Source organism: Schistocerca serialis, chromosome 5, assembly GCF_023864345.2.
Source record: "Schistocerca serialis cubense isolate TAMUIC-IGC-003099 chromosome 5, iqSchSeri2.2, whole genome shotgun sequence".
NCBI classification, from domain to species: domain Eukaryota; kingdom Metazoa; phylum Arthropoda; class Insecta; order Orthoptera; family Acrididae; genus Schistocerca; species Schistocerca serialis.
Window position 1 is genome coordinate 185,617,131 of NC_064642.1, and position 21,391 is coordinate 185,638,521.

Genomic DNA, 21,391 nt, shown 5'->3' on the forward strand with positions numbered 1-21,391 from the left:
TGTATGTAAAGTCAGAAAATAGCCATAAAGCATACATACTTGTTTACATTGATGATATACTAACAGCTTCAACTTCCCAGAGTGAAATTGACAATGTAAAGCTGTTAAACTTTAAAATGAAATATTGGATATGATTAGGAACTATTTGGGAAAAAATACTGTTCAAAATTTAAGGAAGTGTACTATTGCTATTTGCCAAAGTGCCTATCATGAAAAAGTGTTGAAAGTTTTTGATATATTTAAATTTAATTCTGTTTCAACCCCTAAGGAGGAAAATTTTGATTACAGTATATTAAAAAGAGAAAAACCATAAAATGAAGACATTGCAAAAAGTGCAGAAAATTAATAGGGTCACTGATGTATGATATGTTAGGTTCCACACCAGATATTTGCATAGCTATAAGTATTCTGAGCGAGTAACAATTATGTGCGAATCTTTATTTATGGAATGCTTTAAAACATGTCTTGTGTTGCATTAAGGGAACACTAAATCTGAGTCTGTTATATGCTAGGGATGAAAAGTGTACTGATCCTATAATTGGTTATGTGGCCTCTGATTGGACTGGTGACAAAGTAGACAGAAAGTCCACAAGTGGCTATTTTTTCAAATTTTTGGGTTGCAGTGTTTCGTGGGCATCTAAGAAGCAACACACAATGCCTCTGTTGTCAACAGAATCTGAATTTGTAGCCTTAAGCATGGCAACTAGTGAAGCCTGTTGGCTCTGTAATTTAATTCATAGGTTTTCTGGCAGTCAAAGAGCTGCTGTATTTCATGAAGGCAATGTATCAGTAATAAGCCTTTGGAAGAACCTACAGTTCAATCATAAACAAAAGCACATAAATGTGAAAAAAAAATTTATCAGAGAGAACGTTTTTACTAAGAAAGTTATGTTAAAGCACAATAGCACAAATGAGCAATAAGCTGATGTTCTGAGAAATCCTCTGGGTAAAATAAAACATGACAAATTTAGAGCCTTGTTAGGACTTACTTAGAGCTTGTAATTTGTTTTCGTAACACTGATAATTAACACTGAGAGAGGGCGTTAATGGTACAATGTTAATGTCATTTTAAAGAAGCAACACTGCTTTTCTTGGATTTGCATTATCTTCCATTCTTTAGAAGCTTTGGCTTCCGCTATTTCATGTCTGTGTCTATCGTTGTCTGCTGTCAGTTGTAAGCTGTGACACATTCAATAAACTCTGCAGAAAGAGGATTATTTTTGTACTTCATTAGCTGCACCTGATCACAGGAGCAACAAATACCATTGGAACAACACTATGAACAGAAAGAAATGAAATAGTCATCACAATACTGAAAAGGAAAATGATGATGAATTTCTCATTATAGGTGACTCAGTGCTAAAAAATGTTGCTGTGCCAAATTCAAGAAAGAAATCTTTCTTTTCTATGTTCTAATGTAGAGAAACTAGATAATAAGATAGATGTTTTTGAGCACTGTCTTACAGATATTACACCCCACATACTGCTTGTTCAAGATAAGTTGTCAATTGGTGCAGTGGCTGTTAGGAATGGCCATGCCCCTTCATTATGGTTGCCAAGGGGAGAGGAACAGTGAGGGGATGGCAGCAATGGCACTCACGGAAATTTTGCCCACTTAAGGGACACTGCCATTTCATTGGTATTCACCTGATTTGTTGAAATATTCATGTTGGAGAGCTTTACCTACAACTAATGTATTATTTTTGTATTGAAAACAGTGAAAAATGAAAGTAGAGGAATGTACAACTTAAGATATTATAATCCCATTTACTTGGGGCTTCTAAAACCAGATTACATAAATCGATTTCCCAATACTACTTCTTGAGAGATCATGTAAAAAGTTCAAAATCGATTTGGGAAATCCGCTTATAGTTGTCAATTTTCTAATTCCACAACCAGTTTTTGCTCCCATGTAAATGTAACTGGTTTTGAAATGTGCTCAGTTTGTCAAGTTACACCGTGTTTTCAGAATATTTGGTTAACATGGAGTTATTGTGCAGAGAAGGAGAAGCAGAAATATTAGACTGAGTGTAAAGCTGTCTGCCTGTAATGTTTAATTACATAGAAATAACAACTGTGTTGATTAAATCAGAAACTTGATCAGCTATTTTCTATGTGCCATATTTAACTGGACTAGGAAATCCTTTTCAGACCTTACCAAGTAAACATGACAGTGAAAAATAGTCTTTGAAATTCAGTTTTCATCTTTCACAAGATGTGTCACTTGTAAATGTAGTGTATGATCCGAAAGTCAAAAACTAATTTTGGAATCTGTTTGGACATTGCACTTATTAAACACAGCAAAGCAATGATGCTTACAAAGTGTTATTTATTGTGTCTGGAAGAACTGTATAAATGATGTTCACTAAAGATCACTGTCATTTGTCTTTGATTCAAGATAATTGACATCAGTATTGCTTGAGGCATTCCATTGATGATAACTTCATTGATGACCATTTCCATTATTCCATCTTGTGTCCAGTAGCCTTGTTCCAGCTACTGCACATTTCTGCAGTAACCCTGCCAGTCCTGTGCAGTAAGTGAAATGAAAGCAGAATTAACAAGATTCTGAAATCTTTGCTTCGACATGTCACCAGTGGTGTTGTTCTACCTGAAATTGTATTTTATTTCAGCCTATGCCAATTCTATACAATTATGATTGCAGTCGCAAGACAGTAAATTCATTTCTTTATGGCCTCTGCTCTCAGCACTTTTATCCACAATTGGTTTGTTTTCCTTTGAGGGAGAAGTTTGGGTTGAATACACCAAACAACACCCACTTAGCAGTAGTTCATTTATTCACCTAAACGCATGCAAGTCTCACAAAGAACTCAACATGGCAGAAGAGGCCAAAGATAACCTTAGCTTAGTTCAAAGATGGATGCATCAATATTGGTGTCAATTTCATCGGTGCCACATAGCCTCCCCCCACAGTACAGAGTACTCTTGAGAGGACGGGGAGGGGGGCGGGGGAGACTATGGCGTCAGTAGGAGTGGTCCGCGGGAGCCGGACCATGGTCAACTCGACAGTGTCGTTGGCGAGCTGTGTGGGTAGATGCCATGAAGGAAGATTTGGCCACCGAACCTGGAAGTCGTTGAAGTGAGCCAGGCATCGTACTGGGCATGCTGGTCATGCAGTGACAGGTAGGCCGGCAGCTTGCGGGTGGAAAAGAGCGATGACGATGATGTCTCCAGTGGGCGTGGCCAACACATGAGAAGTATGTCCAGGTCGACGTCGGGTGGGAGAGAAAGACATTTCAGCAGGTGGCAGGGAATGGCAGAGGCTGTGTCATGAGCACAGGATGAAGAGAAATACTTGACGAACATTGTATAATCGGGGAGTATTATTGAGATGTCATGGATTATGTCTGGAGGGATAGACACAAACACCTCAAGGGAGGGCACGTTCAAGATGGGGGGGGGGGGGGGGGCATGAAAACCTCGACAGGGTGAGGCAGGCTATGGTGGAGAGGTCGAAGGGACCAGCAAAGGGCTCAGCTGCGAGAGCGTGATCGTAGGTAAGCTCGACGTGGGTAGCATGTGGTCACTCGACCGAGTGTGTGAGACCGGAGTAGAGGGCGAGGTCAGAGGAGAGCTCAACAATTGGAGCTGGAAGTCACATGAACAAGTGTGTAAATCCAACATGGAGGGAGTGGTCGGAGCGTTGTGAGCCATGACAGTGAGGGGCATGGTCATGGCCGGAAGGGGGGTAGAAGAAGGCTCAACATGAGAAGGCTTAAGTCTGTTGAGAGAGACTGTAACAGCTGAATCTTTCATCTGGATGTCATAGGTGTTGGCTGAGCGCCGGAGAACTTGGTATGGGCCGGTATATGGAGGTGGGAGGGGAGTACGGACAGTATCATCTCGGAGCATAACGTACTCGCAATTGTCCAGAGATTTCGAGATGTGAACCTTAGGACGGGAGCGGCTGGTTGGCGGAGGGATATGGAGGTTGATGAAGTAGCATCTGACGCAGTCCACGAAGGGAGGTAAGTCAGACTCAGGGAGATAAGCAGAAGGGCTCACAAGTTCACCAGGGAGAATAATGTTCTGGCCATTTATGAACTCGGCTATTGTGCCTTTGAGGTCTTCCTTACAGATCGCACGAATGCCGAGTAGCACAAGGGGAAGGGCCTCCGTCCATAGAGAGTCGTGGCATCGAAGAGCCGCCTTGAAAGTGCGGTGCCAGCACTCAACTAACCCGTTGCTTTGTGGGTGATATGCTGTGGTATGGATGCACTGTATGCCGCAAATGTTACAAATCTTGTTGAACAGAGCCAACTCAAATTGTCTGCCCTGGTCAGTTGTGATGATAGCTGGACATCCGAAATGCGATACCCATGACTTGACAAAAGCTCAAGCAACAGTTTCTGCCGTAATATTGGGGAGGGGGACAGCCTCGACCCAGCGAGTTGTTTGGTCGATAGACAAGAGAACATAACAAAAGCCATTAGAGGGGGGGAGAGGGCCGACAATGTCAATATGAATATGCTGGAAATTCCCAGGAGATCGAAAAGGCGCCAAGGGGGGGGTGAAGTGTGCTTGTGTACTTTGCAGCATTGGCATACGACGCAGGAGCGTGCCCATTGCTGGCAGTCCTTGTTGACATTTCTCCACACAAAGCGATCCGCTATGAGGCAAGCAGATGCACAAACACTGAGGTGGGCTAAATTATGCAATGTGTTGAAGACAGCTTGATGGAATGTGGTTGGGATGAAGAGACGTAACTTGCTCGTACTGTTGTCACACCAGATCTCACCAGAAATGCCAGGGAAGATGGTGCAGAAGAAGTATAGTGAAGAGGTAGACTCTAAAATCAAGTGTTGTGTTTCCTTGTCGGTGGGTTGGAGGTTAGGCAGTTCAGAGAGGTCTAACAGCGAATGGATGGCGTTGACTCATGAAAGGAAATCAGCAACTATATTATCAGCACCCTTTGAGTGTCTGACATCGGCGGTGAACTGAGATATGAATTTCATGTATCTGAAGTGGCAAGGAGGCGGGTCAGCTGACAGGTTTGTAATGGTCGCAGCCAGGGGTTTGTGGTCCGTTAAAACATAGAAAGGGCATCCCTCAACGTCAGTCTTAAAATGCTTGATCGCTTCATAGACTGCGAGCAACTCCCTGTCAAATGCAGAATATTTCCATTCTGCATTGGTGAGCATGCGCGAGAAGAACTCCAGAGATGAAGTTTGGCCTCATTGTCTGGCTAAGGACAGCGCCGATGGCAGTGTCGCTCACATAGTGGTGATGAAAAGCTGTGCATTGGGGTGAGGATGTGCAATGGTGTAGGCCTCTGCAAGAAGATTTTGAGGGCAGTGAAAGAGTCAGTCATAGCAGGGGTCCATGGAATGGGCCGAGATCCAGCAGTGTTGGTGCCTGACAAGGCATCCATCAGTGGAGCCTGAATCTCCTCAGTCCGAGGTAGATGTCAGCGAAAATAGTTAACCGTCCCCAGAAAGCACCGGGGCTCTTTGAATGACAAAGGTCTGGGTAGGTTTAGTACTGTTTGAACTTTCTCAGGGGGCGGTGAAATGCCATCAGCAAAGACCCGAAAACCAAGAAAAGTGACAGCGGGTTGATGTAGCTCCAGTTTGTCCTGGTTGGTCTCAATGCCTGCTGCCGCAAGAGTGTTCGTAACAGTTTGCACATGTTGAATGTTGTCCTCGATGGAGGAGCTGAACACAAAAATGTCATCAAGATATACGTAGCAGAATTTTAGTTCGAATAGCACTTCATTGATGAAGCGTTGCCAGGTTTGCGTTGCGTTTTTCCGACTGAAGGGCATGAATCAAAACTGAAATAAACTGATCGGAGTGGTGATTGCTGTCTTCTTGATGTCTTCAGGTGCCATGGGGATCTGGTGTTAGGCCCATTTGCAATCAATGACCGAGAACGTGGTTGCATCTGCGAGGGAACTGGTAAAGTCACCAATGTTGGGTATGGGGCAGGTGTCCATAATTGTTTGTGCATTTAGTCTACAGTAGTCTCTGTACATGCGCCAGGACCCACCTTTCTTTGGAGTCATATGTATGGGCATAGACCAGCTACTGGTAGAGGGTTCAATGATGCCAGAGCTTAGTATTTCAGAAATCTGATTTTTAAGGTCAGAGAGGCACTCGGGACAAAGTCGACGTGGTTTACTGGAGATCAGGGGACTTGCCATGAGGTGAAGCTTGTGAACCGTGCCATTGGTGACAACGGAAATGTTGCCGGCGGTGCAGGAGGCGGTTTGTTTACAATGTGTGGTGGGCGGGGCAGGCGAGGCGTGGTCGTGGTGTTCGGAGCCATTCAGCAGATCCAATGGGAGCCGAGGCAGCAAAGTGTCCCAGGAGTCAATGCAAAAAGATGGCCGCCGGCCCGAAGTAGAGTCACCATGGTCGGGTGAGCCCAGTATAGCTCATGAGCCGTTAGTGAGTCCACTGTCTGAGGGTGCGGCCTGTGGCAGCACGGTCACGAGTGAAACACTTGGCGTGAGTGCATAGTTTGTGCTGTCAGTGGCAGTCACATGGTGGCACACAGGAGCTGACATTGCATAGTTCGAGGTGCTGTCGGCGAGGGGCAGGGTAGGAGCCGTCAGTTCGGGAACATTTGACACTCATCGCTCATGTGCACTTGTGTACGGCTGAGTGTCAAATGCTGCCATGTTAGGAGAGTGTGGCCCTGCAAAGCTGTCAGTACATGTCATGGCAGTCTTGATAGCACAGTTGCGAGGGGTAGTGGGAGGTAAACACACGGAGGCTCAATGGCTGTGACTGCAAGCAAATTCGGCACACTTACTGACCTTGCTATGTCCTTGCTGTAGTGTCTGTAATTCCTTTGCTGCATCGGAGAGCTGGAGCTGAGTTTGGTGGAGCCAGAGAGAGGGCTCAAAGTTTTCCTTGCGTAGGCGAGCAACGTTTTCAAGCTTGACAAGGCACTTGTGCGTTGTTACTTGAGCATGTACGATGGATGAGATGAGCCTGGATCGGTGTGTCACGGGGGGGAGGGGGGGTGGTTGCTCGAGCACAGGGGAAGTGAGTCTTGGATGGGTGATGAAACATGGTGTTTTGCACTAGGTCCAGTGAAAGTTTGTGTTGTCGCAAGAAGTCAATGCCTAGTATAGGTTCGCCAATTTCGCACACTAAAAAAGTCCACTCCAGTTTGCAGTTTGTGGAGAGTGAGATGATGTGGGAAGTTGAACCCGAGCATTGTAGTTTAGTTGAATTCACGGCCTCCAGTGAAGTATGATGAGGGCCGATGTTCGACAGTGCTAAGGACGTAGGCAGCAGCAAAACATTGGCACCTGTGTCCACTAGGAAAAGGTACCCCAACGAAATGTCTTTAATGTAAAGTTGTCTGCAATTATCCGGATCAGTTGCAGGAGGGGGCGTGACCATGGGTGGAGCCGGTGATGTCCCAGTAGCCTGTTTACTGCTTCCCGGAGCGAACAGAATTGTCGGCACAGTGCAGCCCCAGCCACGTCCAGCCACAGGACGATGAGCTTGAACCTGAGACTTGTCAGTTAGGCAGTGGCTAGCGAAATAGAGCAGTGATGCATCATGTAGCTTGTCAGCAATTGTCATTCTTTGCTCAACAGGTTTGGGAGACCTCTGAACCAGAGCAAAGCAGATGTGAGGAGATAGTTTATCTGACCAGATGGCAAGGAGAGCTGTGTCGGAGAGTAGATTGGCACTGACCAGGGCATGAAGCCATCTCCAGAGCTGGGAAGGTTTTTTCATTGCCTAATTGCTCGACATGGAGCACTTGCTGTATTGCTGCCTCAAAACACTGAGACATAGCAGTGGGACAGAGGTGGAGGTCAGGCACAGATAACAAGTTATTGTTCCTCTTGCAGGCCAAGGTATCAAAGTAGGAAGGCATGTGCTGATGCTGAACTGTGGCAGGCATGGGTGTGGTCGGATGCTGAGGAGGTTGACCTGTGAACGAAGCAGTTCCGGCTATGTGGCAGGTATCCGCGTGGTACTGCATGGATTGTGGCGTGGCAAATCGTTCTCCTGGCAGTGGTAGGTGGTCCAATGAAGCATTTGCAGGAATTGGCATTGGTCCCGCATTGCACGGAGATCCATAAGAGGTAATTGCACTTTCAATGAGGGAGGGCACATGTGGTGGGAACAAAGGTGTTTGATAGCCGGAGTCATGCACACTCCTAACCTCACTTATTGTTGCAGGCTTGAAAACGTCCAGCGATATCAGTGTAATTGTTGAGTGAGAGGCATCGTGTTGCAGTCCTGGCAAGTGTACCTCGCCCGCAACATGATGCATGTCGATCACAAAATCTGGCATTAGGTGCTGGGCTGAAGTCATTGTTTGAATGCTGTGTCTATGTAGTACAGGCGAAAATAACAGATGCGGAGGTCACGGACACAGTAATACAGCAAAACCGGAAGACGTTACAACTCGGGGTTACCAGTGAGGGAGAAGTTCAGGTTGGTTACACCAAACAACGGCCACTTAGCAGTAGTTCATTTATTCACTTAAATGCATGCAAGTCTCATAAAGAAATTTACATGGCAGAAGAGGCCAAAGATAATCTTAGCTTAGTTCAAAGATGGATGCATCGATGTTGGTGTCAATTTCATCGGTGCCACACCTTCATTGTAGATAACAGTTCATCCGTCCACATTGAGCCGTTACAGTTTATGTGCCCATCTTACAACCACTCTAACATCATAATCCTTATATCATCTGTCAAATGTCCTGCTGTGGTATGGCACATTATCATTACAATCACAAAACTGAGTGAAATATTGCAAACCACCGTATCTGCAAACCCAGATTGACATCTGCTAGTTTTGTCAAATTCAAGAAGCTTGCATGTTAGGGGAAACAGTTTCTTAGATGAAACTTCCTGACAAATTAAAACTGTGTGTCAGATCAGGTTCCCAAGTCTGCGTCTCAGTCTGGCATACAGTCTTAATATATCAGGAAGTTTGAAATCAGTACACACCTTGCTGCAGGGTGAAAATTTGTTCTACCTTCTTACATCTTGCAAGTACATCCCAAATTTTTTCATACAAGTTCTTTTCAGACTTACAGAAGTAAGTAGCAGTGCAAAGATATCATTGTCAAAAAACAGAATGGCACAAAGACTGGCGGGCCAAAACAATTGTACTGTTGTAACTCATTAACACGCTTAATTGTCAACACCAGTTCAAGAACTGTGAAATAAGTTTTCCAATCAATTTGTTTTACCAGAAGAGAAAGTAGAATGGCAGTACAGATGTCTTTAAATTTTAGCTAATTTTTTAATGATACCATAAACATAAATGCATGCAATTTTTGACAAATGTAGTAAATAGTGCTTGCAAAAATTGGAGAGTAATTAAAAAGCAGTCTGTTGGTGAGATACCATGCTGCTTTTTTGTTTCCTGTTATTGAATACTTGATTATACAATAGACAAGAAATGTTTAAAATCTGCTCATGACATCATCAAATTTTTTAATCTGAGTGAAGTCCTCTCAGTTTACTGAAAAGTGCTTCTTGGTCATATCAATGTGTCCTCTAATACATTTTTGTTATTTTTGTGTTTTATCTTGATTTTCATTCATTTATAATAATGCAACAACGTGGTGGCTGCTTCATTTCTGAAGAATGACTGCAGTTCTGTAACAAGTGCTAGTGGTGAGTTCCTGAAGTAAACCTGCCCTACTGAAATGAGGAAGTAAACTTGAGTAAGTTTTTGTTCTTAAGTAAACACCTCAGAAAAACCTTACAAAAGTTGCTTTCTAGTGAATGAAAGCCTTTTTAAATGCTCTGCACCTAGGGGTAGTTTGACATAGGCAGCACTTAGAGGCAAATGAAAATCTTTCAAGTATGCCAATTTTCTCTGCCTCTGGCAGCATTAGCAAAATCATCAAGTTATTGTGGCCAAACAGCACTTGTCAGTGAACATCAAAAATCTGCAGATGACATACACTTGTTTAAAATGAAAAAAATACACCTTTTCTGGTTTTTGATTTGATTTGATTTGATTTTTTATTGGCGCAGTTTTGTCATATAGCACAATTGTACAATTGATATTGGACAGGTCAAAGATAAGTTACAATAATACATAGTATTAGAAATTAAAATTAGGTACCTACTACAATTAATTTTGTTACTTATTCAGAAATTCTCTGACAGAATAGAAACAGTGCTTTATTAGAAGTGCCTTTAGTTTAGCTTTAAATATTGGATGAGTAGTATTTTTTATTTCCTCTGGTATCTTATTGTGTAGTATTACACCAATGTTAAGTATGCTCCTCTGATAGGTGGTTGTTCTGTGATATTTTGGATGTATATTTGATTCCCTTCTGGTACTATAGCTGTGTACACTTTTGTTCTGTAGCAGTTTGCCTGTTTTTCAAGAAGTAGTCCCTAGCAAACAAGATAGTTTCATAAATGAATAAACTTGGAACATTTAGAACATCAGGCTCAGTAAAATGGGATTTACAGGACTCCATCTTTTTAAGGCCACAAATTATTCTTAAAGCTCTTTTTTGCATTCTAAAAACCTTTACACTGTGAGTTGAGTATCCCCAGAAAATGATACCATATCGGATTAGTGAGTGGAACTGTGCATAGTATGCTTGCAGTACTGCTGTTTTGCTTGTTGTAGCCTTTAAAATTCTTAGACCATAGCACACAGATGATAATTTTCTACACGAGTTATTTATATGTGTGTCCCACTTTAAGTCTTGCTGAACCCAGCCGGCTGAAGTGGCCGTGCGGTTAAAGGCGCTGCAGTCTGGAACCGCAAGACCGCTACGGTCGCAGGTTCGAATCCTGCCTCGGGCATGGATGTTTGTGATGTTCTTAGGTTAGTTAGGTTTAACTAGTTCTAAGTTCTAGGGGACTAATGACCTCAGCAGTTGAGTCCCATAGTGCTCAGAGCCATTTGAGCCATTTTTTTTGCTGAACCCAAAGACCCTTGTACTGACCATAAAGATGAAGAGTGGCTATGTAGCTGAGAACTAGTAACTTAATAGAATCTTCTCAAAATATATGGTGGGTAAAAGAGTATTTTTCTGACTTACACTGTGAAACTGTTGCTATTAAGTGAAATTCTTATCTGTTGTATGGTTTATCTTAGCATTGTATATATCACCAACCAGAAATTTTGAATTATTTCTGGATTCTTTAGATATACAGTTTTATTTAAATTAAAGTCTACCCAGTAACGTATAAATGATATACTACGAGTATAGATTTAAGTGTCAGGAAGTCGTTTCTGAAAGTATATGTATGGAGTGTAGCCATGTATGGAAGTGGAACATGGACGATAACTAGTTTGGACAAGAAGAGAATAGAAGCTTTCAAAATGTGGTGCTACAGAAGAATGCTGAAGATTAGATGGGTAGATCACATAACTAATGAGGAGGTACTGAACAGGATTGGGGAGAAGAGGAGTTTGTGGCACAACTTGACTAGAAGAAGGGATCAGTTGGTAGGACATGTTCTGAGGCATCAAGGGATCACAAATTTAGTATTGGAGGGCAGCGTGGAGGGTAAAAATCGTAGAGGGAGACCAAGAGATGAATACACTAAGCAGATTCAAAAGGATGTAGGCTGCAGTACGTACTGGGAGATGAAGAAGCTTGCACAGGATAGAGTAGTGTGGGGAGCTGCATCAAACCAGTCTCAGGATTGAAGGCCACAACAACAACAATGAGGGGATATTAATGTCAACACTTTAGAAAATTCCCAAAAAGCAAATGCTTTAAAGTCTGTATCTATTCTTATGGTGCAAAAGATCTGTTAGCAAACTTATCACCTATAATCACTATCACTCCAACCAGTATGAGCTCTATAGACCATGTTATTACCAACTGCAAGAATATTATTACAGCTTGTAAAGGGATACCCTCCTCTAGCATTACTTTTCCTCAATAGAAGTAGTCAATACCAGAACTAATTTTTGAATTCTGAACACGTCAGTATTGTCTCAGCTGTTTTTATAAAAATTTCGTATGATTTTGTACACAATGGGTTATATTTGAACCTAAAATCTATAAAAAGAAATTATTTTATTTTCTTTGTTATGATCGATATGTACTAGCTCTGAATGTACAGCTAAAATAATTTTTTTTAGAAACGTTTGAAATTATGATATATTTGGTATTCTTAAAATTTCTATTATAACTCATGCAGTTTAGTACTGTTTATTATGTTTTTTTCTGGATTCGTTTACAAAGTAATAATATGAATTAATAGGAATCCATTTGTTGGCAAAATTTGTAAACCCTTTGGGATATTGCTTTTACTGCAGGCTGAAGTACTAGTAGGCATGCATCTGATGTGATCGGACATGATTTTATATTTTGTAAGAACAATGTAATTTTGGCTTTGTTAATGTGAAGATTCAAAAGACAATGTGATATGGTAAAATGTGGGAGAATAAATTATTGGGAAAACAAAAAAGAGTTGCACAAGCCTACTTGAAAATTATTTAAGTTAGTTGGAACCTTGAGAACCTAAAATATGAAAACTTCAGCTTCAAGAATCAGCCCCTAGACAGGAAGAACTGGAGCCACCTACAAGAAAAGAAGATAAGTAAAAACTTTATTGTAAATCTTACTCCTCTCAAAGCTTATGAAAAGAGTTTGCGACCGAACCGCCGAATCTTTCCATCAGTAAATGGGGCATGTTCTCAACTGACTCAGTTGTTTTAACCCCTCCACTGATGGAATGACCCGCTTCCTACTTCCATATGTATAAAGCCAATACGGACTTGTAGCTGTCACGCCTTTGCGCTTACTGCTACGTATTTTAACCGTAAATAGCTCAGCCCTAATGGTAAGAGGTAGTAGTGAATTCACGTTATTAATCTTTGAAGACAGCACAGCTGCCACAAGCTCAGATCACTTTTACTCCACTCCTACCCTCGCCATTGCACCACATTAAGTAGGTGCTGCATGGACCTCGCTAAATTCACTTGTGTATACAATTTTGACCGTTACTCGCCAGTATTTACCTATTGGATTAGTACACTCCTAACCGGACTATTTCTCAAAGAGCTGTGATGATTGAACGGGTTCGATCCACGGCCTACAGTGCCCTACAGTTCACACGGTAACACTGCCTACCTGACCCACTTAACTTGGTAGTGAGCTTATGTATCCAATCACCACTGCTAGCAGCAGTGGATAACCCTATCAGCACGACGAGAGCAGCAGACTTACCGTCAAATCCTCCTGAAAATACTTATAACTACGGTCGCCAGCTCTGAAGGAGCAAAAGAATAAATCAGTTTTTTGGCTCGTTCCAAAGTGAAACGGCTTGAGTTGAATTTAAACTTAATTCAGAATATTACTCTTTCTAATCATTCTGGGTGATTCTACAAAGCAAATACTCTCTCAATTTCTGTGAGTTGGTTTGGTAATTACCACCAAGACAATTTATGCAACTTAGGTTAACAAAATTCTATCCTTCAACTTATTTAATGATTTTGGATATTACTCTTTGGACAATTGCTATAGCATTAGTTAAGTGACTTTACTTGAAAGGTTACTCAGAAAAATTTAAGTAACTATAAATAGGCGACTCATTCTGGTGTGACCATTGCTCTTTTCAACATTCTTAAACGCTAAAGTATTCTACAACCAAAAGAATTGTAAATGAAAGAGGCGATGGTGGCCTCAGTCTGATTTCACTACACTATGTTTCAGGTTACTACACTTTACAATGAACAACATGCGTCGTAATTTTACTCATTGCTATATTCTGTCCTCTGCACTTGCACAAAAGAAAACTGGTATTCTCCTTTTACATGTATACAAAGTTCGACTTAACAATTTCAAGCAGTCTTGCCTTGGGTAGACGTGTCGGTGCTGGTGGTGAGATGCATGTGGCTAACGCAGCTCTTCCTCTTCATGCCTCGTGCCCTTAATGGCGGCTGGAACTACGAGCTGTAGCACTCGTATAAGCTACTGCACGTCCGCCATAAAATCTGGGCGCAGGAACTCTTACAATCAGCCCCAGTGGCATAGGGACGGCTTCGACAACCATTCGTCGCATTCTACTCCACAAACGGCGACGATATTCTCCTTTTCGCTGTTGCACAGTCACTTTTGCGTGAGCACAGTTATGCACGTCCGCTCACGTCAACACTCCCCAGGCCATTCCATTGTTCCGTCCCTGTGTCTCCAGCTACCTCTAGCTACGCTCGTACCACCAAGAGTGGGGGCGTTCCCCTACCATCTTTTCACCGAAATCATTTAGTATTTAAGAATATTTACATTTATTACCCTGGAGTTCATACCAGTCATAATAATTTACTACTAGCTCTTTATAACATTAAATCATACAGTAATAACTTATTATTACCAAGAAAAAGAATACATTTGACTCCGATAGCATAGTGCATTGTCTGAGACAGTGCTAATTCCCAGTTTCGCCAATAGATGGCATCAGGGTGCACTCCCTGGCAGTCTCACACCAGCGCGCCCGTTTCCGACGCGCGGGCTCCAAATTACTGTCAGCCCACCATCATTTCAGTTCCGTTACACATGCCCCACTTCTTATTGAAGTATCTAACAGTGATAATTCAATAAGAAGTCTCTCCTATAATGAATCTGAAATGTTCGTTAAGCTTTTTACCAAGGGTTCTTACTGATAAATCTCGGTACTTATATTACTTATTTAAAATTAAACACCAATTCTTTCTATCTTTCCTGCTAAACATTACATAAATGATTTACATATATTCTTTACAATTTTCTTACATCTAAACACAGTACACTTTAAACATCTTTTTTACAAAAATTTTAAATACACTTCTTTTATCTCAGGCAAGTAAAACACACGTTATGCACCTATTACTTTATAGCCCGTCCTTTTCACTTTACCTCCTCACTTTTCTACCTCTTCCACAACACTTATTTACACATCTATTAAGGCTTTCTTAGAAGCTCAGTCTTTCACAGTCTGTTTAGTCTCTACTTAAACTAGAAGTTTCATTAGAATACTGCAACATATTTTAGTGAACATTTACCTTTCACATAGAACAAAAGAAACAAAACTATTTACATATTGGTTTACTTTAATATTTATTTATATATTTAATTTCAATCTGGTAGAATTCGTGGTTCATACCTTTTGAGATCCACTATGTTTCTTACTCCCAGGCGTTTGCCTGTTAATGGGTACTCTAAATAATAAGCATTCGCATTGTGTATGGACACTATTTTAAATGGTCCATTATATATATATTTAAATTTGCTGATCTCGTTATTAATTTCACTTGACTTTTCATGTGTTTTTACGAGAACGAGATCACCTATTTTGAATTTAGGATTCCTTACTTTTTCGTCATGACGACGAATTCTCGCATCTGCTTGTTTTCTCATCTTGTCTTTTACTAAGTTCTTTTTACTATCATAATCTAATTCAACTCTATCTGGAAATTCTAGTAGGTCTTCTACTAGACTTTTACTTCTCGTCTTTTTCAGGATTTCTTCTGGAGTAAATCCAGTGCTCTCGTTTGTTAATGAATTCATGATTTCTTCGAATTCACTCACATACATTCCCCACTTCTTGTGGTTGCTATGGCAGTACGTCCTGAATAACCGACCTATCTCACGCATATATCTTTCTGCCGGATTGCTTGATGGGTGATAAGCTGAGATATGTACCACTTCTACCTGTTTCTCAGTTATCCCATCCTTCCACATTTTTGAGCAAAACTGAACACCATTATCTGATAGTATTCTCTTTGGCTTCCCTACTTTCACAAAATAATCACACACCATTTTATCATACACAGCTCTGGCAGTAGCTTTTCTCAAGGGATATAGCTTTATATATTTTGAGAAAAGTTCAACTGCTACAAATATGTACACAAAACCCCCCATGGTTTTCGGTAATGCTCCAAAGATATCTACTGCTACTATTTCTAATACTTCATCAGGTTTTATTGGTTGCATGGGCCCTTGATTAGTTGCATTTGTTACTTTCGCCTTTTGGCATAGATCACAAGATCTTATCCTCTGTGCTACCCTTCGTGCCATGTTGTTAAAGGTAATGCATTCATCTAACTTATCGGTACACTTCCGCGCACCACAATGGCCATATGCCAAGTGAACATAATCTATCAGCACTTCAGTGTGTTGTTCTGGCCAACATACTCTCCACTTCCCTGGATTATTTAATCTTTGAAGATACAGTACACCTTTATGTATTTTATATGAAGCCCTTATGTTAGTTGCGTCCGGATTGTCAAACTTGACCTTTACCGACTTGAGTGCATCATCATCACTTTGATATCTTCAGATATTCCGACATATTCCCCTAATTTTTTCTCTCCCTTCCGCTTTTTTGAAGTAATTCACCTCAAAAACATCTTCCCTATTCTTTACACTTTCTAGTGCCTCACATCCTTCCGGTAATCTCGACAAAGCATCCGGTACTGCATGTTCTTTCCCTTTAACATACTTGATCTCTATATCAAATTGTTGTAAAAACAGCGCCCATCTGGTCAACCTGTTATGTAACAATCTGCAGTCCTTCAAAAATATTAAAGCTTTGTGGTCTGTATGGACCACAGTCTTATGCCCCCATAAGAAAAGTTGAAATTTCCTAAAACCCCATACTATAGCTAAAGCCTCCTTCTCTGAAACCGTATAGTTTCTTTCATACTTAGACATGGTTCTACTCGCAAATGCTATTTGTCTATGAGTTTTTTCCCCATCTATCATTACCTCCTGAAATATGGATACTCCCAATCCATAATCTGAACTATCTGTTGCCATGTGGAATGGTTCACACAGGTCAGGGTGCCATAACTTTATGTTTTTAGCCAAATTGTCTTTTAGCTGGTTGAATGCTGTTTCACATTCCTCAGTCCATATATACACACTGTTCTTCTTAAGTAGGTTGTTCAGATGTGGGCTATTGAACACCTGATCATCCACATACTTACGATAAAAGGAACAAAGTCCTATAAACGACTTTAGTTGTTTTTTATTCTTGGGAGCCGGAAAATTTCTTATTGCTTTGACTTTATCGGGATCCTTTTCAATTCCCTCTGGTGTTACTATGTGACCTAAGAACTTTATTTCTTTCTTCACAAACTCGCATTTTTTCAGGTTCAGGGTCATTCCTCCTTTAATTAAAGCTTTGAACACCCTGTCACAAAACTCCATGTGCTCTTCCCATGTCCTTGTAGCAATTAACAAATCATCTACATAAACCGTGATTAGCGAACTAAGTTCACTCCCTAAAATTTTGTCTAAAGCCCGAATGAACACTGAAACGGAAGTATTTAGGCCAAATGGTACCACTGTGAAATGGTAGCATTTGCCATTGAATAAAAATGCCGTGTACTTCCTAGACTCCTCACTTAGTGGGATTTGCCAGTATCCTGCAGTTAGGTCTAAACTAGTCATGTACTTTACACCATTAAACTTCTGCAATAAATTATCTATGTTCTCTGGACGATCCAACTCCCTCTTCACTATTTTATTCAGAGTACGAGCATCTATCACTATTCGTACACTTCCATCCTTCTTACCTACTATCACCAGTGAGTTATTATATGGGCTAGAACTCCGTTCAATGACCCCACATGAAACCATTTTATCTATTTCTTTTTGAACTGCTTCTTTCTTAGACAAGGGTACATTATATGGTGGTTTAAAGAAAGGTTCATGCTCCTCTACCTCCATGCAGTACTCATAATTTATCACTCATCCCGGTCTGTCCGAAAATACCTCCTGATTTTCTTTCAGAATTTGCCATAGATCCTCCCTTTGGGCATCAGATAGTCCTTCCGTTTTATCCACTACATTTCGAAGGAGTGTCTCCTTATTTCCATCTTCAACTATCTGCCTCACCAGACACCAATCGAATTTTTGACCTATTCCTGAATCATAATCATCTCTAAATTCTACCCATCTCAGCTGGTTCTCGTCCATTACTCTAGATGATTCAAATGGTATTTCTAATACCGCACTATCAACTTTACAAACTATTATCCCTTTGTCACAATCTATAATTACTTTCTGTTTTATTAACCAGTCAATGCCTAAAATGATCTCGGCACTGAGCTCTGGAACTACTAAAAATGCATTCGAAAATTGCTTGTTTTTTATCTTAAATTCCATCATCACTTGATGTTTAACAGGTTTACTACATTTCCCTGTCGCCCCTATCACTTTAACACCTGTTACTGGCATCATGACTACTCCTCGTTGCTCTTTGATCATCTCAAAAAATGCGTGCGAAATAGCACTTATTTGAGCACCTGTATCCAACAATACATATAAATTGTATCCACATATATTAATGGGTAGGATTGTTTGCATCCTATTGTCCTCTTTCATACTTTCTTTATCTTCCCATAATAAATCCTTTTCCACCGCCAAGTCTTGCCATATTATTTTTCCGGTTTTTATACTGACCATTCCATCTGGAGGTTTCTTTCTCCTTTTCATCCTAAATTCTTTCACCACTTTTTCCAATAGTCCTTCGTCTAGGCTCTTTAATGCCATCTCGTTCTCATTCGAATCTGTCATGCCTGAACTCTCGGTTGCGGAATCGGAAACTTCCTCTACTTCTTTTTCTCCCTGGATGCCTTCTGATGATTCTGACGATAATTCCTCCCCCTTAGAAATATGACCTTCTTCGGATTCAAATAATTCTTGCAAATTATAATCCATTTCTCTACTTTCCCTTTGTTGGATAGTACATTCGCCACTCTTACTTTCATTATTTTCCCCTACTAATGGAATTCCAGTCTCACTCAACTCATTTGCTTCAGTACTACAGGGATCACAACACTCTTTCTCTTGGTTAGATACACTTTCTCTAATTTCTTTGAAAGAATCTTCATCACAGTCATGTACTCTTGCTGTCACTAGGTACACATTATAATCGGTATGGCTCTCTAACACTGTCATATTCGGGTCCAAATTAATCACTTGAGTGGAAGATCTTTCGAATTGTGCTGGCTAGCTTTTGAGCTGATGTACATATTCTGCATACGAGGTAATTTCTGAATCGGCATGCGTCTCTGCACTATGCCCCTTTTTCTTATCCAGCCTTTCCTCTTTAATTACTTCTCGATGCGATTCGTCGACTATTCGTACGAACCTTTTACCATAAGTCACATCACTCCTACCTTGCCCCTGCCTCTCTGCACAGTTGCCATCCCTACCGACAAACAACGCCTTCTCTGACTCTTCCATCATCAATTCGTCACTCTGACCTCGAATGGTACTTATTTCATTCACGTGAGCCTTCACATCCGACCGATATTCTTTTCCTACTTCATTTCCCTTAATAATTCCTCCCTGCTCTCTCTCCTCTGTTTGTATCCCTGCATTATACTTCGCGAAGTTTTGTTTATGTAACTGCTCTTCAGGCGAACGACGCACTATCCTACTATAGTACTGACTACTTCGATCTTCCCTATATTTGGGCCATTTCTTTCTTTCCGCGCGCGTTAGGCCCTTGACCTGCGCGGTATTTAGTTTTCCTGATTTTGATAATGCATCCCGTTTCCCTGATAGTGTCCTCTCCCTCGCTGAGAGTTACCTCCTCGACCTCTTCCTCTCATCATGTTAATTTGCGGTTCATTCCTACCACCTTTTACTATTCCATTCTGATTTCTGAAACCTCGAAACTCTCTAGTTTCACGCCACCTATCTTCATTCTCGATTTTTTCTAAAAATTCATCGAATGTTCGATGAGTGCCTCCTACATAACGCTTTGAATCGTCAGGTAGCTTTTTCCACAACTCCCACACTATCTCCGATTCTGATCTACGATCTTTAAGATACTCCAAACGCTTGAACCATCCTTCACAGTATTCTTTCATGAGCCCACGCCCATGTTCTGGCATTCTGGCGACAACGAATTCTCTCCACAACCTATCCCTCTGTTGTGTGCCCCAGAATTCCTCAAGGAACTTTTCTTTGAAGTCTGTAAACTTCAAATTGTCGATATCCAAATTCAATCCCCAACGTTTAGCATGACCTGCTAAAGCGTCTATTACTAAATTAATTTTTTCTTTATCCGACATGTCTGTTGGTAAGACACGTTCACAATTTTTTATAAAATCCATTGGATGCCATCCACCTTGTTTCTTTTGAGGATCGTATTTTTCCTCCCTACTCAGTATTTCCGATTTTTGCGTTACCAATGGGATACCACTACAGTTAAGAAACATCTGATTCTGAACTTGCTGACCTAATAATTTTATCTCATTACGCAGTGTATTTTCCTGCTCCTGCACACATGCATCAAAACTCAACATGGTATTGCGCAGTGTTTCAATATCAGCTGCCGTTTCTTTAACAATCTCTTTCTTTACAACTGGTACTATCACCTGTAATTTACTTTCGATTATCGGTTCTAATTTTTCACTAACCAAAGGTTCCACTGATTTCTCTATTCTCTGAATTTCGGTATCAAATCTTTTCTCTATTTCTGTGACTTTTCTCTGAACATTTGTTATTTCAGCCCTAATGCTATTTACTGATTTGTTTACCTCGGTGATACGTTGGCTTTGCGTATTCAAGATATCTAAATTGGCTTTTATTTTACCAGATAGGTTTTCATCCAGTTGGGATATATGACTAGCCATTTCTGCTTTCAAACTAGCATTCCCTTCTCGAATTTGCGCCATCATACTATTTAACAAACTTGTTAATTCCATATCCTCTCCCTTGTGACTTGTATCCACAGATACATTGGGTTCACTTTTCACTACCTTTGGTTTCACTTCCCGTTCCTCCTGTTTTGTGGGTGTGGATTCATCTATAGGATTTTCCAACCCTACAACAGTATCTATGGTCCCTAATTCTGGGTCTGACCTTGTAATGTTTTTGTCTTGCTTGTTACTATTCGACTCCATCTTAATCTGCTGTATTTCGTGCCTAATAGAAATGTTTATTAAACCAAGTATTACTTGTTTAACTCCTACTATTGGACCTTCTATTGCTGCTTTGCAGGTTGTCGTCTTGAACTTACCAATTGTGGTATATTTGTCTACAACAGAATTTTAAATTTAAAATTTTCTTGAAACTACAAGTTTATATAAAACACTTTTATTGCAGCCATTATTCTACAAACTTGGTAAGTCCTGTCACGGTCGCCACATGCGACCGAACCGCCGAATCTTTCCATCAGTAAATGGGGCATGTTCTCAACTGACTCAGTTGTTTTAACCCCTCCACTGATGGAATGACCCGCTTCCTACTTCCGTATGTATAAAGCCAATACGGACTTGTAGCTGTCACGCCTTTGCGCTTACTGCTACGTATTTTAACCGTAAATAGCTCAGCCCTAATGGTAAGAGGTAGTAGTGAATTCACGTTATTAATCTTTGAAGACAGCACAGCTGCCACAAGCTCAGATCACTTTTACTCCACTCCTACCCACGCCATTGCACCACATTAAGTAGGTGCTGCA

General features: G+C 41.0%; 1 protein-coding gene across 1 annotated transcript; it reads left to right on the forward strand.

The window, feature by feature from the left end:
- Positions 1-314: 314 nt before the first annotated feature.
- On the forward strand, positions 315-921 carry LOC126481837 (uncharacterized). Its single transcript, XM_050105796.1, has 2 exons — positions 315-359; positions 481-921. The coding sequence occupies exons 1-2, from the start codon at positions 315-317 to the stop codon at positions 919-921; spliced, it is 486 nt and encodes a 161-aa protein (XP_049961753.1).
- The last annotated feature ends 20,470 nt before the right edge of the window (positions 922-21,391 follow it).

Excerpts from the sequence above, each read along its gene's own strand:
- LOC126481837 (XM_050105796.1), top strand. The coding sequence starts at position 315 with ATGAAGACATTGCAAAAAGTGCAGAAAATTAATAGGGTCACTGAT. Across the intron at positions 360-480 it reads AAATTAATAGGGTCACTGAT|GGAACACTAAATCTGAGTCT; the intron begins GTATGATATGTT and ends TGTTGCATTAAG.